Raw genomic sequence first — 18,904 nt, 5'->3', positions numbered from 1 at the left:
CATTGCAAAATCCTTCTCAGCAAGATCCCCAGAGCCAGGCAAAAAAGAAGCAGCAATGATTATTGAAGTGTGTGTAAGACAGAAATAGAAAATTTCATTTGTCTTTGCTGGTATTTCATTCCTGGCTCCATGAGCAAGGCCCTTTAAGACACAGTTCTTGCCCCACACTGACAGAATGACAGTGAGTTTGTGTGCTAGCTCATGGGAGCAGAGCATCTTTAAGTAGCTGCCCTATTAATAAGAACACAAACAGGAATTCTTGCAGGGATATATTATCCCCAATACCCTGCAAATATCAGGTACACAAATCATTCACACAGAAGGATTTAAGGCTGTCCTCAGGATGATCAAGGCTGCTGGCCTCTATTGGTAGATTCATGGATCTAGCTTGAGGAAGTGAACAAGCTTCCTCTTAAAATATTCTGACAACTGAGAAGAATCATGTCAATGATAGCAAGGAATAGCCCAGCTCAGATACAAATAAGATAAACAGAGAAAGTGGGAGGAAAAGACATCTGCAACTGCAAAGCTAGTATTAGAATTCAGAAAGTTACACATCTGGAGTCCTTTGGCAGCTAACTGCCTTCTTTAAAAATCCTCGATGAGCAAGCCTGCCTGCATGCTTACATTTTTAATCAGCCCTCAACAAATTAAAACCTTGTTCTATATGCTGAAATAATTTGACCAACTTTTGCCATCTTTCCAAGAGGCACAAGAGCAGGATGATGATCATTTACTGCAGATCAGTGCTGTTACATGCATGTAGCTCACTGGGCTTTACCAGTGAGATGTCCCAGCCATCTGTACTCCAAGCCACATTGCAGTATGACCCTAAAAACATTCAACAGATGGTTCAGTTTCCACCTGAATCTAAATGCTTACCTCGCTGCTGAACAAATATAACAGACCGTGCTCTCCAGCCACTGCATCCCTAATGATCTGCTTGTAGAGTTGTTAATGCCAAAACCAAAATAGCACTAACAGGCAATGACAAGTAAGATGATTATCTTACTCAAGCTGCTGTTCTGTTCATGTAGTTGCTGTCTCTCTGTGCCAGCTCACGCACTCTTTCCAAAATTCATGCACTGATGGTGGCCAGAGAGAAGGGAATAATTCCTCACAGCTGAAAGAGACTCTGGAGAGATCGTTTGCCTCACCCAAAGAGCTCTGGAGCATCCCTATTCTTCAGTGTCTCAGGTAATTTTGCCACTTTACCCTCTTACAGACTCTACAGGTAATCATTTTATGGTTTTTAATCAAATACTCTGGTTGTAGAGTGACTGATGAACTTGTCAATATGATTTTGTTATGAACACCAAAAGTCTCTTCTCTTCCCTATTCCTCAGACTTGCTAAGCAGAAATTCAGAACCGCTCTATCACAACCTGGGTGAATAAGCTGACATCAATAAAATTCAGGAATTAATTCATTAATCTGTATTTGGAGCTATGATCCAATCAATCAGTGGATGACATTACTGAGGACCCTGCTGCTTCCAAGACCTAAGGTTTCAGGCAAGTTAAGTTTCTGTTGGGTTTCCCTAGTAGCAAGGATCAGTAAGAGATGCTCACTTTCAAGATGCCTTTTGGTCTTCATTTCTCTCTTACTTGGGTGAAGAGTTCCTTATGCTCTTAGCAGTTGTACTGATGACTTTCATACAATGGGACTGATGACAGGCTAGAGGAAATCGGGGCTGATAGCAAGAGTTTGGAAAGCCTATTGCTGAACATCTGGAAGTGTAACCAGGAGGAATTTATGGGAGGAAAACATCTGACCACCCCCAACCTTCAACCATTCTCTAGCACCTGTGCTGAATCATGCAGCCTAGCAAGTTAGACATCATAGGGGCCACATTAAGGGAATGACACCAGTAAATACAAGAGGTGAGAAAGGCATGGATGGAAATTTTGATGGGGATAGAGGGGTGACAGCATTGTGCTATGCTGAAGACATAGGCATACACTCATTCTGATGGAAAAAGCGATGTGCAGAGAGGAGAAATGACCTGCGGAGCCTCTAGTTGACACTGTGAGTCCAGACAAGGCAGGCAAAGGAAATTCCAGGAACTGTTGGGGGCTCCTTGACTTGCTTTGTATTTGACTGCTGGAGCAGCAGGAATCCAACAAAAGCTCGTGTGTAGCTGTCCCTCAGGACAGCCTCTAGCTGCCTGGGCAGCTATTATAGCTTAATTCCTGGTACTAATTGGAATGTTTCCAAAGTATTGACACAAACAGTGATATAAAATCACATAGGTGATCTCTACATTTCATGTGATCTGTGTAGAAGCAGGGAGACAGAAGGGTGGTTGGAGATGCACCTCTCTTTCTGACAGAAGCAGGAAACTGGCACAGTGAGCGATGAAGAGCCCAGCTGAAGCACTGTGCACCCTTGGACACTCCTCTCTCTTTTGCCAGTGCACATTTCTGCAGCACAGTGCTTCCCTGACTGTCACTGCATTGCACTCCCTGATTTCCTGAATTAACAGAGGTCAGCAACAGCTTCTGAGACCTACAAATTCTTCCTGTTACAGAACAGCACCATGAAGACATATTTTACTCTAAATTTGAAAAAATAAATCTTTCATTAGCTTATTGCTCCAATATAATTCTTACATTATTAAATTCTAAAATTTGCCAACCAAACACACAGCACAATAAGCATTTTAGACACTACCAAAATACTAATAATTAAACCAAAATACTTTCAGCTGTGTTTTTTGTGGCTTGCTTTGTTCCTAACAGATTTTGAGAAAAAAAAAATTTCCTACAATCTTTTTTGCTTTCAAGTACTTTTTTAGGGAAAAAAAATCTATTTTCAGTACTACTGAAATTTATCATATTATGACAGGAAAGCAAAATTGTTTCATTTCATAAGGTCTTCTAACAGCATGAAACTAACCCCACGGTCTCTGAGACTGAAATTCTGCCAGCTATAGACTTACGAAGAATCAGTAGAGAAAAAGAAGTTTCTCAGATGGAACTGTTCGTCATGATATGAAGAATGTGTGTCCCCTACAGATGTTATAGCTATTTATATGATAAATCCCAATCATCACTATAGGAATTTTACAGCCCTCTTTTAAGTGAATGCTCAAATTCAAATTAATCTTCTTTTGACAATGTTTGCCTAATATTTCAGTGTTGAACAACATTTCCAGGGTTACACTTACAGTGAGCCTACTGGGCACTTTTAAAGCTGTATTCCTGTCTTTGTACTTGCTTCAGAAAGACTTCTTTTAATTCTTCACAAATATTTCTAGGGAAGACAAGTACAGGAAGCATTGACAAATACTTAACAAGGGCATATTGAGACTTGCAGGTTAACTGGAATTAACATTAGGGTTCATTTAGAGCATGGGACAGGTTGTATAACAGCTCCCTGGAAGAAAATATTCATTCTAGAATGAAATTACCTCATTCTTACGTTCAGTGCTTGAACTGTTTTGAGTAATACGAGATAAAGGAGAACAAAGCATGTTTGTTCCAGTTTGCAAGATCATTGGTTTACTCAGGAATCACAGTCTGGGGTGAAAATGAAATGAGGGATATGAAAATACCTTAAGGAGTCTCCAAGGAACAAAAGGTTGCAGAAATAGAGAGTCATTGGTGTCAAATGGCAGCAGCCCTTTTAAAACCAATGCTACATTTACACACTTCAAAGGCCCGTGTTTTGCAGAACACGGTGTTACATAGGGCACTGCACCCATCTATACCAGAGAAAGAGTTTTTTATGAGGATGCCTCTCTGTCATCACCAGCACATTGCTCTGCTCCTCCTGTTTACTGCGAGGCAGCAAGAGGTCTGGTCTTGGTTTTGGAAAGCAATGGCAAACTGTTTGGTGGGGAAACAAAAGCAGTGATGTTTTATTTGGATGATAACTGTTGACTTGATCACACTATCTCCACTTCTCTAATCTCACATATTGAGAACAAAAGATACACTCTAAATGCTTGCACTATCTCTCAAGAAAAGCTTTTGGTGGAAGAACTGAGTACTGTCTCTGTAACAGGAAGGCTGCTGTACCGTTCAACAGCTAAGGGGTTTTTTTCGGCTTTGGTGTTGCTGGCCATGAAATGCACTTTGAGGTTATGGAGTTTCTTTGATTTCTTTTCTCTTAAGATGTCATTTTAATTGTGTGCTTAATCTGGGTTTTGTACTAACTTTTAACATCTGCCCTTGGTTGTTAACTGAAAGCTGTGCTGAAAGTGGCACCACTGATGAGACCAAGGTGTTAAACCTCAGTAATTCTGCATTCCAAGTACAGCATTTGGGACCAGGAGCCCAGGCTGGCCTAGCCAGCCACATCCATTGGCAATCTGGATCACCAGTGAGGATCCTTAAAACACCTTGGGGGTGGCCAGGGTCCCAAGTCAGGAAAGCCTGAAACTGTTCCAACCAAAGACTTCCCCAGGGATTTAGGAAAAAGGGATCACAAGCAGAAGATGAAAGTGAGGCTCTGCAGAAAAATGAGGAATAAATCTAAGAAATTCCTCAGTCCCAGACCTTCTATACTGTATTCTTAACGGTATACAAGGTACCTTGACATTCATGGTACCTGTTGATGTTGACACTCAGCAAAATAACATCAATCACCTGCTACAGAGAATTCTGGTGTGCATGCAGAAAATATTTATGTGCACAAAAAAAAAAAAAAAGGTGGAGACAGAGAAGATCCAGGGTCTTTAACTGCTCATTTACATTTATGTATTTTTTGTGTGGTCTCCTGTAAATGGTCTTTACTTCCAAATCCTTTTGCAACCTCTGTGCGCTCTGTGCTTTTGGGGAGACAAAACTGCACTAGGCATTCACAAGGCCAGAGCATTTGGCTTGTAAGAACACTGCCTAAGGAATGTCTTCAGAAGAGGAGGGTAGGGGGAACAACTCTAGTCCTCTATTCTTTGGGCAACCTGTGCTGCTGTGTGAGAAATAAGTGACAAACTGTGCCCAGAATATGGACCCAAGCTCAAAGAAGGAAGCCTGTAGAGCCCACAGAGATGAAGAGGAGACATTTAAAAGCTCATGCTCACTCTAGAGTCCAGTCACAGATGCCCTATGACACCTACTGAGCAGGCATTCACCATAGCTGTGATAATGCTAAACCTTTATCCCTGCTCTGTGCTCCCTCAGAAATACTGTACCCCTGCCTCCACTGCCAAGGGGAGCAGCATGCAGAACTGGACACCAAACAGCAGAGCTTCCTCAAAAGAGGAAGCTCTCTACAGCAAACTGACTGTAGTTTAATCCACCAAGCAAACTGAAGTTCTGCAGAGAGCATTTACTGCTCAACAGAAAAGTGAGATGTTTGACACCACTCCTCACCCTAGTTTTGGTGACTTTACTAAAAGAAAGGGGGTAATGGCAGGCAGCGTGTACAGCTACACCCCCCACCCCCCGCCATGTAAAACTGTTTTGTCAAGATCCAAGAAGCAATCTTATCACAGAGTTCATTCAAGCAGTATTTAAAGCAAGTAACCTCAAACTCACAGACTAAAATCATAATAGAAGCAAGATGATTCAAGTATACAAGATGTAGGAATTGGCTACATAAATGCTTCCTGCTGTAGATTTCACTCCCATATAGTTCCAAAGATAAAATCTAATGTGGAAAGAAAAAGCAATGTAATACCTCACATTTCAAACCCAAATCATGCTGTAACTGGGACAAAAGGAAACATGCTATTTCATGAACACTCTGATTAATATATATTGTAAAATTCGTATCATTATAAGCAATTATAATCACTGCATAAAACAAACCATATAGAACATAACACCAGCCTAAACCCAAAATTGTCATAATAGTATCAAGTTTTCTGCTTAAACCACTCTTTTTCATCTTAACAAAAAATGTATTTTGAATGACCTTTTCAGGCAACAGACATTTCAGCTCGTTTCAGGACAACAGCCTAGTCTTAATTTACTATTGTTTAAGTTCAAGGAACACCCAGGAATAGTTAACTGAATAAATAACAGTCTGGTATTAGGATCTCTGTTTTTTCCCTAACCGTCCCCGTTTGCTGTCCTGTGGTTTTTGTCTTGCTGGATACACATTAACCTGTTAGACTGACCTTCACTTCCCTCCCAATCCCTACAACACATTACAATTCTTTAAAAAGACAACTTGAGAGAGACTGCCTTTTGGTAAGCCTCCTAAAGCGAGCTCTACAGACTGCTCTGGCATGCGTTGTGTACATGCATCTGTCATGAAAATTTGATGACAAATCATCTGTTTCCTGACAGATAGGCTGCACTGACTTCAAATTCCCATGAAAAGTCTTTGTCCACCAAGAAGAAAAACATTCTCCCTTAAAGCAGTGATCATTCCCAAGCTTGACTTCAATCCTCCATTTGCTTTAGTCTGTATTATCATTTATTTGTGTTATAATTTTTCTGGATCAATTAAAGCCTGTCGCAAGATACATCTTCCTGATCATCTTTTGGGAAAATGTAAAGAGACGGGAACTAATGAAAGGAATGAAAGCAAATGTTTCACAGCAATAATGCTGTTTCCAGAGGGTGAGAAATGAAGATCCTTTTTAAGACGGACCTACCCCAGTTTGTTTAAAACTAAACTGAACTTGAACTGATAAACTACTCTTTTGAGATTAACCTGAATAGTGTACATTCAGCAAAACACTGTAAATTTAAACATACCTGAGTTGGAGTCAAACTTCGTTTCTGACCTGCAAAAGAAAATAAAAAGATCGTGAGTTACAAGAACTGCTTTATGCCCTAAAAGCCATTTATCAGACTGATCCCCCCCACCAAATATCATCTTTAACAAGACTGCCTACTTCTGTATGTTAATATTTAATGCATTTATGGGCATTTGAATCCAAATAGTAACTATTATCTTTAATATCTGGGGTTTTTTTATAGTGTCAAGTTAAAAAGAAGATATTTTAAAAGACAAATCACAAAATGAATGCAGAAAATAGAATATAAATTCAAACCAGGATTTAACTGTATGCTGTGAATCATGGCACACAGTTGCTCCTATGAAATAAATATTGTTTTCATTCATTTTCATTTTTGAAAAGTCATTAAGAGGATTTAATTTATTCATGAATGTTTCCAATCTATTTTTGAAGCAGATACCGTTTCATTAATGTCATATGTATTGTATCCAATGATCTGTACTTAATTGTACAACATCCTAGGAGGGTTTTGTTTGTGTGTGTCTTCAATTTACTCACTCTGCACATAGGAATAAGTGGTTTGATTTTCTTAAAAGTGGAAAGCGGGGGGTGGGAGAGAGGGAGAGAGGAAGGGAGCCAGACCTAAGTTTTAACTTGTTTTAAAAGTCTTTGTAAAAAGACAATGATGTGTGCATTATGCACCATTAGCTTTGGTTGTGCACTGCAGATTTTTCCCTCTCTAACAAGCACTGTTTTCTTCTAAGGGCTTAGCACTTAGCAAATGAACCCTATAACCTGTATATTTAATAAAAGGAAGAAAAAATTAGCCCTTGTGGGAACATCATGTTTCAGATATAGGTTAATAATACTTGTAAATGTAGAAGCCTTTGAAGATCTCAATTCAACTGTGGGAAAACTTAAGTTGGGTAATTACTCTCAAGATGCTGCTGATGTGCTGTCAAGCAGAATTAACCCTATGACTAGGCCTATCTACACAATCTGCTATAGGACAGCATTGTCTATATCGGGCTCTCAAACCAATTAACAGGCATGTTCCAATCAGATTTATATCGCCCACTAACAATCAGTTGCACACATGGTCATGGCTGTCACAGCACGACGCGAGGTCTGACCAGCAGGAGACCTGTTAAAGGATGTTACGTTGGCAGCAAAATGCATTTCCCCACAAATTCCAAGGAGGAAGTACAATGTTGGATCCTTTTACATTGCATCAAGCAGGGGATGTTTTGGGGGAAGTTACAGTCCTTTTTTGAAAAATAAATGACCGAAGCTGAAGAACTAATTGGAGGTTTACTTCTTCTTTTGTTTTATAAGCTTGTACATGCAGGTACGTGTAGATGCATTTTATATGTACTCCATATATTTTATATAATTGGCATTGTAATTCCATTCCATTCCATCTATGCTACAGCCAACAAATATCAAAGAAATCATGGTTTTAAAAATGAACACATTCACACTATTAGTCGCATATAAAGCCAACAAAAAGGAAACAACTCCTTTCTTCCTTCCTGCTCATTCTCCACCTTCTCCCAGTGCTCACAGTCCTTTATGTCTTAAATATAACTCTCAAGTGGCAAAGAGATGGAAGGGAAAAACATAACTTACGTTCTTAATTGGTACTAATAAAGTACCACCAAAAGCACTGAACAAAGAAAGTGTGCTGCAGATGTGCCTTCACGAATATCACCACCAGTAACTGCCATGAGCAGTGTATTTCATTTTTTATTAATGACCAGCAGGATAAAGTCCCACCTTACCAAAAATGTGTGCTGGTAACTGGGAGGAATTCCACTGAGTTCCAGGTAAAACTCAGCATTGTAGTTACAATATTCTCCTCAAGCTGCAGTCTAAAGGACTGTCTAGACTATTCTCTCATGCTCATCACTGTATCAGCAGCACCTCATGACCTACGTGGTCAGAGCCAACATATGAATCTTACCCTCAGTGTCTGTTTATCTATGCAATCAACTTCTTGCTGCTTAAATTCCTTATACTCGGTGTAAGTTAGACAAAGACCCTGGTCTTCAGCCTGCATGGCTTGACACGGCCATACACACTGCAACCTGCAGCATCAAGAAGCTGGCCCAGAGACCGACGTTGCAGTGAGTACAGGAGGAGGAGGGTCACCAGGGTCACTGGGCACTGTAATGAGTACCAAAGCTCCAAACAGTCATAAATTACTGGACACAAATCAGAAAGCTGATATGGGGTGATAAATTAATAGAACTTTGTCTAGCAACAGAGGAATAGCTATGAAAGAAAACACAGCATGGGAGGTAGCACTAGAAGCCATCAAGAGGGGAGGGTCGCCTACTTTATGGTCACCATGTCACCTTGGGAAAACAATGCAAAACTTAGGACACAGCATTACAGAGATTGTCAGAGATCTTAGAAGGGCACAGAAAAAAGGGAGGAAAATAATGAAGTGTCTTTGGCACTGCAAATAAGCAACAAGTAGTAGATGTGAGAGAAGCACTCTGCCAAGAACACAGTCACCTTGAGTACTTCAAGGAATGACAAAACTGTCAGCAATTTCAGTCAACCAGGACTTTTCCCCTAGATCTGCCAGTATCTACATATTTTTCTTGACAGCACACTAGACAAAGGTATCAGACACAGTTGCACATAGACATTAAAAACACGCAACTAAAAAATGGCCAATAGGTTAAAAATAAATGCTGAAAGTATGTCCCAAAGGGATGTTCTGCTACACACAAGAATATTCACTCTGACTCCTTTATTCTTCTAGAACTACTCTCAACCAGAAGGAAAACTTCTTTATATATTTTTTTTTATCATTGTACATACTCTGATAGCCAACCTAAGCATCCTGCCAGACAACATTCACCTTACACAGGCAGGCACTGACTGTACAAACTGCCTTTTATCACACCCAGAAGGGGAAAAAAACAACAACCGCAAGCACAGAATAGTTTTGTGAATATTTTCTCTACTTTTGTCACACAGGAGTACTCTGAAAGTCAGGGAATCATTCATAAATATATTTGTAAAGAAATTTATTTGCATGAAGAGAGCAAGAGGGTATTTATAAAGTGCTTTCTAACTGTGATATGGCTCAAATATATGCAACACATGGCAATACAAAAGCCAAGTAACTCGGCTACCAACACACAATATGCAAGGAAATAGTGAGCTACTGGAAAGGTTTAGCTAAGGACAAGGTGCTGCAACACTTTTAAAGATCCCAGAAATAATGAAAACAAACACAAACAATAAAACTCATTATGGTAATTTTATCTGTACTGCAAAGAGGTGCAGGATTTCTATCTGCTCCTTTTGAAAGGCACCGTAAACCAGATGCTCAGACTGCCAAGTACTGAGAAAGAAAGAGGAACTGAGTAATGATACTCGGCATGTGTTCCTGAAGTGTGGATTTTGAGCTATTGCCTTCCAAAGTATGACTGAACTGCAGTCGCACAGAGCCACATACTATAGCATGACCAGACACACTGCAACTGAAGGTAACACACGTTTGCTGTTAGCCATTAAAGCAGGCTTTTGGCAGGGAGAGGTGAAAGAGGATTTACTGCAGAACCTCTACTGTTGCGTTACAACTGCCTTTTTCTTTCACGGGTCTTGATGAAATCTTTAACAGGCTTTGTTGAAGCCCAACACTGGGAATACCCTTTGAAAGCCCCACAGCTCTCTCAGAAAGCACCTGATGAACCCTCTGCAATTCTAAACTTTTTGGTTTAACACTGAAGGGTCATTGACTCCTCTTGGCTTTCTTACACTTTTGCATTAGCAGTTTATACCAGGCTGTTCCTTTGCAAGGTTTTGATTCAAGTATGCTAAACACAACATTGGTAGGGGCAGACATTCAGAATACCCCTCTCCTCTGAAAAGGACTCTGAATAAAGATCTTATAGATGTAAAGATTATAGGTGCAGCTCTGGTACAGCTTCATTTTCAAAGAAAGAACTTTATTCCATATTGGCATGGGCAGTTTGCTGAAAAAACAGGGATCTAGCAGGTTCCTGATGCAGTCCAAGCCAATCGATGACCTGGCCCAGGTGACTGAGCAGAATAATATGATTCCTCTCTCTTTCCTGTTTGCCTCCAATAGTACAGAAAATACCACACTGGAATACCAGTGTTCTTGGTTACATCATTGCTAGCAAGCTAAAGAAGGCCAGGACAGAAATGGTCAGTTGTAAACATGACCCTGGACACTGTGTTGGCCTATATCATGCTCATGAGAACTAGCACTCTCTTAGACAAGCCCTGTCCAAGCTGCAGGGGATGCTCATGCCAGGCACCATTGCCTACCACAACCACGATGAACCAGGCCACTCTGTTTCAGAGGAGAGTAATTTAGGCTAACAAACACAAGCCATGTCTTGTCACTTGCCTTAGGGCTGGAGAACAGACTTTTGTCCATTTTATTTAAAGGCATGGACACAGCCCTTCTGAAAACGCAAACCATTACTTGGAAGCAGTCACTGATCTCACTCATGAGCCTGAGTTCCAAAGAACGAGGCAAGCTTCCAGAAAGAAAAACACAGCAGTATTCCAACGTAAAAATTAATCCCTGATGTAACTACCTAGGAATTTATGAGACCCGCACCATCAGGGAATTTGAGAAGCCCCCAAGCGTTAAGAACCAACTAGTTCCTCGGGCCGCAGAAGGAGTAAAGCCTGGCTTGCTGCTGCGCTGTGGCCACAGGACAGATCCTATAGTGTCTAAGGTGGCAAAACTACTCTCAGGTACTTCCCAGAGCTGGACATTCATAATGCCTCTCCCCCTTCCACCCTCATGTGGATTCTGTGTTATAATACAGTAATATATATATTATTTACAATAATATTATCTGTTATAATCTAATAATACAGTTGAACTCTTGCTCAGGTCTCCCCTCAGAGAGGGATTGAATGTGCAAGGATTTCATGAAAGTTTGAAGAACTTAATATCTCTGAGGTCTAATAGCTACTCCCCTGCCAAATTTGGCTGAAATTGGCAAGTAGATTAAATTATACAGTCTTCTTATTAGGAAAGGACTGACACACAGACAGCATGATGCTGCAAACATCCTTAGGAAGCCTAGTTAAAGATATGTTTTTAATCTTGCTTTCCAAGACGACAGAAAAAAGACTGATTCCATGTTGACGGCTGCTGTGACAATTTCTGCTTGCATACTGATGAAAAGCCAAACTCAAAAAGAGCATTTTAATACCATGTTTCTGGGTGAGTTCTGTCTCAGAGCTTATTTTCATGTGAGAGTTATAAACAGGTAAACATAGAAATCTGCAGCTTCTGCAGTTATAATCCATAACAATCCACCCTACCTGAATATGTAGGGTACATACACACACAGAGTGAAGCATAACGTAGGTTAAGACCTGCTGAAAATTAGTTCTTCCAAGCAGGGTGACTGATGAACAAGTCAAAGCAGTGTGAACTTCAAACAGGGGAAATTACAATCAGCCTTAAAAGTTTACAAAGAATTCATTGAGATTTTACAGTGAAATATATCAATGAAATTCTCAATAAAATCAGTGGAGTTATCTATATATCTCTCTAGCATTATGGAAACCTTTGCATGTATTTCCTCTTATTTTGAGTACCCTCAATGAGGATATGCAATTCAGCTGTGCTCAGCAATAGGTAAATCAAAGCAATTTCACAGGCTTCTCTCAATGAGACCTTAAAATACTTAAAATGTTTAATTTCAAGCCCCTTTTTCATTCTTCTTTTCTTTTTTTTTGTATTCCTAGCACATTTCTCCTAGGAAATCTACATCCATATTTGCCTTTTGGAAAGGATACTCATTGGAATGTCCTCTGCCTAGCAAAGGGATATGAAATCCCTCATATTCCTGTCCTTGTTTTCACTGCCAGAGGGGTTATTATCCAGAGAACACAAGCAACAGGAAACTGCAGGTTTGCTGTTCTTTTGGCTTGTAGCTGGCAGTCTTATCCAGTGGCCTCGGCCTGCAATAATTCAGACTGTGCATTACTGCATTTGTGGGAGGCAACCAGCTGAGTACAATAGAGCTGATCTACTGAAGAAACAAGACCACGTGGTCATGGACTGAGGAGAAAAATTAGATGAAGTGTTTTTTGTTTTCCAAACTTGCTCTTGCTTCCTAATTCTTAACATAAGAATCTTGCCAGACTTCATTGCTTATATGAGGGTAGTGAAATGAACGTTCATCACCAGCCAAGAAGCTGCCAGTTAGAGGATATTAAACACTACCCATGAGTTGAATAGGATTGAAGAATCATTTGCTACAATGACTGCAGTTCCACTATGCCATGCTTGCCAAGCACCCAGTGAAGAGAGCTTTTCCAGGAAAGCTGCCCAGCAGCTCCACCCAAGGGCAGAATGGTACCATTCTTCCTCCAAGGGGCTCCTGGAGATCAAGAGGACAAAGCTCTGTTCCAAACCACCACAGCAAATTGTAATCACTAGGTCAAGTGCCAGCTATGGCCCCATGCCACAGCTGTGATAAGCTGTGCACAACTTAGCACATTTTCAGCATCCCAGTAGCATTAGATGTGGATTCAGCATTCAGGTACTTTCAGATGTGGAAGATGCCATCGGCTGTATTCACAAAGCAACTTGATTGCAGGACTGCAGTAAGTAAGGCATTCGTATTGATGGTCATTCTTAGAGGTAGATTAAACCTCCAGACTCTAGATGGCTCTGAGGAAGATGAACTCTGCTATCTTGATTTTTGGTGAGATGATCAGGAGTGCGCAAAAATTTCTCATCCAGCAGTGACACGCCAGACTCAAAACAATGGCTGGTTTCAACCAAAACATGATAAAGCAAGAAATCAATGCTCAGTGACAGCAACTTTACTAATTTTTAACACCATCAGCCTTTTCTAGGGGGCAGTCACCAAAAAACATAGGAACTTTTGCAAGTTTTAAGATCATAGAATCATAGAATAGTTAAGATTGGAAAGGACCTTAAGATCACCTAGTTCCAACTCCCCTACCATGGGCAGGGACACCTCACACTAAACCATGTCACCCAAGGCTCTGTTCAACCCAGCTTTGAACACCGCCAGGGATGGAGCACTCACAACCTCCCTGGGCAACCCATTCCAGTGCCTCACCACCCTTACAGTAAAGAACTTTTTCCTTATATCCAATCCAAACTTCCCCTGTTTAAGTTTGAACCCGTTACCCCTTGTCCTGTCACTAGAGTCCCTGATGAAGAGTCCCTCCCCAGCATCCTTGCAGGCCCCCTTCAGATACTGGAAGGCTGCTATGAGGTCTCCACGCAGCCTTCTCTTCTCCAGCCTGAACAGCCCCAACTTTCTCAGCCTGTCTTCATACAGGAGGTGCTCCACTCCCCTGATCATCCTCGTGGCCCTCCTCTGGACTTGTTCCAACAGTTCCATGTCCTTTTTCTGTTAAGGACACCAGAACTGCACACAATACTCCAAGTGAGGCCAAGCTTCCTGGAGCAACCCTAGTAAAAATCTGGGTTTGGATGAGAACTGTTTGGTAATACTGCCTGATGACTGATTGAGCCAGCTTGTGCCCAGGCAGCCAAGAAGGCCGACAGCATCCAGGCTTGTATCAGGAATAGTATGGGCAGCAGTACTAGTAAAGTGATCATCCCCTATATTTGGCACTGGTGAGGCCACATCTCAAATCCTGCTTTCAGTTCTGGGCCCCTCACTACAAGGAAGACATTGAGATGCTGGATCAGGTCCAGAGAAGGGCAACAAAGCTGGTGAAGGGTCTGGGGCACAAGTCTTACGAGGAACAGCTGAGGTACCTGGAGGGGCTTAGTCTGGAGAAGAGACGGCTCAGGGGAGACCTTATGGCTACCTACAACTACCTGAAAGGAAGTTGTAGCAAGGTGGGGTTGGTCTCTTCTCCTAAGTAACAAGTGATAGGATGAGATGAAATGGCCTGAAGTTGTGCCAGGTGAGGTTAAGACTGGATATTAAGAAGAGTTTATTCACCAGAAAGAGCTGTCAAGCATTGGACCAGGCTGCCCAGGGAACTGGTTGAGTCAGCATCCCTGGAGGTGTTTAAAAGACATGTAGATGTGGCACTGAGGGACATGTTTTAGTGGCAGACTTGGCAGTACTAGGTTAAGAGTTGGACTTGATGATCTGAAAGGTCTTTTCCAACCTAAAATATTCTATGATTCCGACATGGTAAGAGCTAACTTACCCCAAACAAATGTCATCAAACAAGCTGCTGGTTTTGACAAAGTTTTGTGGGGAAATGAGAGTCAGCCAGGGCTGATGAAGTTGCTCAAGTAGTTCTATTAAATCTCATTAGAGACACTACAGCAGTTACTTCATATGGGATATCCTAGCCAGATACCCAGTGCTGATTTGTCATTTGGCCTGCTCAGAGGATACAAAGAAAGCATAAAGACCATTAATGAAGCACTCAGTCCTGGGGCAAGGAAATTCTTTGTACAGATCTAGCCCGATGACTGAAATTCTCCCTTGTGTTGTGAAGTTAAGAGTGGTACAATGCTAACAGCACTGCAGTATTGCCCTGTCACGCTTTGTTTTTCTCCTGATTTGCTTTTGGATGTCACAGAGATGAGGAAGAGACCTGACACAGTTCAATGAAAATCAAATGAAAACATGACATGAATACGGGTGTTGCTGTTTCTCCGAGTGCATGTTCAGAAGAGCCAATGCCATTACCAAGAATTCCTTCCAGGAAGCAATAAAGGCAGCATTGGGTGATTTATGAAGACTTTGCAATTCATTCCTTGGCCCTAAAAACTGGAAACTGACACAACAATAATATTTCTTTTTTTTTTAATGGAAATCATTCTCCCAGGCTTCCCAGTTCCCATCCATACCACATCTTTCTCACACAGTCCTGCATATGGTAAAGGACATGACCGTAGTTTATTAAACATTGAAGAGCTCCTCTTGTATGGCAATAGAACGAACTGTGGATTCCACTTGGGTCCATTCTAACCTGCTCTTGCTGTGGCTATGGACAGAATGGTACTTTTGCATAGTGTACAACAAAATACCTTGGAAAACGGAAGTAGGTGCCATCCTGCAAATACACACAAACCTTAAAAAATGCTGAGGATTGGAGTGGTGTAGGTGGCTCCCTATGAACTGATACTGAAACACACAACCTTCCTGCCATGATAAACGTGGCTCAAAAAGTAATAACATGAGCAGGTATAACTGATAAGCATGAGGGTTTTTTTAATTTGGCTAATTAGTTTTCTATCAGATGAGTGTGCTGCACTGTGACATGCTCCAGCTGCACCGGCTGAGGTCCAGTGACAGGGAAGAGATGAAAAAACACCCTAGAGAAAGGCAGGGGAAACAGGGCTGATGATTTTTAGCTTAAGCTTGCAGTTAGGTTGGAGTAAGCATAACACAAAACCACATAGGGTTTGGCTTGAAGAAAAGGAGGTCCTTGAGATTAGTTTATTGTCTCCCTCATTTATTGCTTTCTACAGGCAGCTGTACCTGGATGTGGGAGACTGTCTGGCATGAAAGTTCAGAGATGGAACAATTAGATTCAAAGGCATGATTATGGATTTTATATGTGAGGCACCTTTGTGGGAAAAGTTAAAGCATGCTCTCCATAAAGCTTGGGAGGTTTCTCATAACACTAGTACAAGTAGTACATAACACTAGGTAGATGAAGAGATGTTAAATTCCTTATTGTTTCTTTTATCTTTCTCATGATAGAGACAGAGCTCTGTTTTAGAGACGTACCAAAAAACAGGTCTTTCATCTGGAGTGTAAAATTCATGTGTTCCCTGACCTCATGTGTCACACGGTAATGAAACAACGTAAATCAGAAATGTTAAAAGTTGAAGTTTGTTAATATTACTGCTGAAGCTCCAGTCTCTTTCCCAGTTAAACTGACAGGTCCACAGTCCAAATATATATATTTACAGATTACAAAGACACAAAGGAAAAAAATTAATGGACACCCAATGAGAAACAAATGGAATGCAAGTTTCAGATTACTATCTGCAAATTAAAAAAAGAAAAGAAATGCTACCATAAAACCAACTTGCATTTTAAATGGGGAAATGGTATTTCTTTGTATTGTACTACCACCTCACTCTTCAGAAAATACTTTGGTGATTTACACTCTGTTGGGAAAATGTAGTAGACAGCATACATTTGGCATTCTCTTATCTATGTTTCCTTCTCACTTTTTTAGCTGGTTGAAGCAGTCACCAAGATACAGGAATGTATCTTCCATTTGAGGAAGACATTATATACTGATATTTTGGGGCCAGTAAAACAAAAGAAGATGGACCCCTCTTGGCCTCTCCATTTCTTCCCACCTTTGCCAGCCACTTCAAAACAACTGGCTGAATTTGATGTAGACCAGAGGTGGCAAGAGCCACACAAGGACTTTGGGGAGAATGGGCTAAGGCCAGTTCAGCCTTGGGACACATGAGCCAGATGTTTTTTTCAGGTGCCCATTGGCCTGGGATTTATTAAAAATAAAAGCCAACTTCCCTCTTTCCCTCTCTCTCCTCCCATAAAATCCATGGGGAGTCTCCACGAGAATCAGAAAACAGGGACATTTCCATACAGCTCATTTCACATAGAGAAATCCAACTCATTAACTCAAAAAAGTCAAGACTATGCCATAGCATACTGTGCACTTGAGATAATCACAGGTAAGTCTCATATTGCAGGTTTTTCTCATATTAAATAGATTCAGAAAGCAACTGGAAACTGGTTCACATTCACTTATGTGAACTACTGCTGTCCAAATCTCACCCCAGTAAAAAAAAACCCTACTCTTTCTCCAGCAGATGATAAAAAGAAAGCCGGTCTTGAAGATAGAAGGTGAAATCCTTGCTCCATTGTATTTATTTGCCAAATTTGAATTTACTTCAACAGAGCCAGGATTTCCCCCATAAAGATTTAGCTATAGTAAGCAGGGGAACGTCTAAACGGCAGAGTAAAAAACCAGGTTATGGGAACTTTAGATCTCCACTTTGTACCGCCAAGCCAAGCACCACAGTAACACATGACATGAGAATATTGCCTTGGCTGAGTTCACAAACATCAGTTTTCCAACTCAAAAGATTTACATTACTACTTAAGTTTCTGCAGGTAATCCTCCTAACAGATAAATCAGACCTAACAGAGATGAACTGCTTCTTTCATCTTTGCAGACAGACTCTTGAGAACAACTATCACTGTCACATCTGGTGATTCTGGAGCTACATCAGTTTTATCTTCCTTTATAACCTATTACTGACCCAACTTCCTGTATTATTAGCACTATTCTGACCATCCTGCTTCATGCTGCTGTAAAGGACCCTCTTCAAGTGAGATGGACTGAGTCAGTGTGAAATAAGGGAAAAAAACCAAGCAAAACCCTGAAATTCTTCATCAGAATGAACACAAGCAGCCAGAAATAATAATAAAAACAGACATACATACACAATTGAATCCCTGCAGAACAATGCAGTGATTGAGAGGATTCAATCAACACTGCTTCTAGCACCAAATTTAGGGCCATAATTCCCACAGTACTTCTAAACAGCATTTTTCATGCAATGCAATTTCGTTCTCAGTCCTTAACTGAATCCCTAAACCAGCTCTCCATGTGTGCTAATAGGGATGGAAGAAAATTCAGTAAGTAATGCAATTTTCCTGACTTTTGTTTTCTTAACTGCTTGGATTCCCAAAAAAACATCTACTTTTTTCTCCATTATCAGATAGAATGCTGTAGCACGGATGCAACATGGCTGTCTGGGATGCAGACCTTAAAGCTCCCTGTGAGTAATGCTAACAGACAAAACAGTATCTGTCAGCGCAGTGAAAACCAGTGTTACAATTACTTGGCATGGCTGCATATGAGAAATAAAAAAAAAGAATTATTACTTTTTTTTCTGTCAAATCACCTATTTTATCTGAAGGTTATCTTATATCTTATTTCATAAATTATTTATTTACTAAATATTTACTAAATCTTTACTATAAGACTGATTTTACTATAGCATTATTATTTACTTTTCTTCTTTCGTACCCCTCATCAATTTACATGACTGAAGTGATTTAATACAATTACCTAAGTACTGGAATATGAACAAAATCACACAAGAACACAGCACATAAATTAAGAGACAGAAATCTCAAGGCTATATTTAGCATACTCACTTGAATAAAGGAGTCCCACAAACAACACATTTGTATATTCCTTGAGCTTTATGATGTGTGTACTCCCCCTCAAAGGCACTGGGAAAACAACAACACTACATTTTAAAAATAAATTCAGGAATTTA

At 40.6% G+C, this 18,904-nt stretch overlaps 1 protein-coding gene across 1 annotated transcript in view; it reads right to left on the bottom strand.

Annotated features, from left to right (window-relative positions):
- Positions 1 to 18,904, bottom strand: part of MSRB3 (methionine sulfoxide reductase B3) — a gene marked incomplete at both ends in the record, with an annotated part of 85,073 nt that overhangs the window by 27,139 nt on the left and 39,030 nt on the right. The window contains 2 exons of the mRNA XM_080623328.1: positions 6,653 to 6,681; positions 18,780 to 18,857. Of these exons, the coding sequence (XP_080479454.1) occupies positions 6,653 to 6,681; positions 18,780 to 18,857 (107 nt within the window). The remainder of the gene's footprint in view (positions 1 to 6,652; positions 6,682 to 18,779; positions 18,858 to 18,904) is intronic.

This window comes from Psittacula echo, assembly GCF_963264785.1.
Source record: "Psittacula echo genome assembly, chromosome: 1".
Taxonomy (NCBI): domain Eukaryota; kingdom Metazoa; phylum Chordata; class Aves; order Psittaciformes; family Psittacidae; genus Psittacula; species Psittacula echo.
This window is presented reverse-complemented; position numbering and strand designations above follow the sequence as displayed.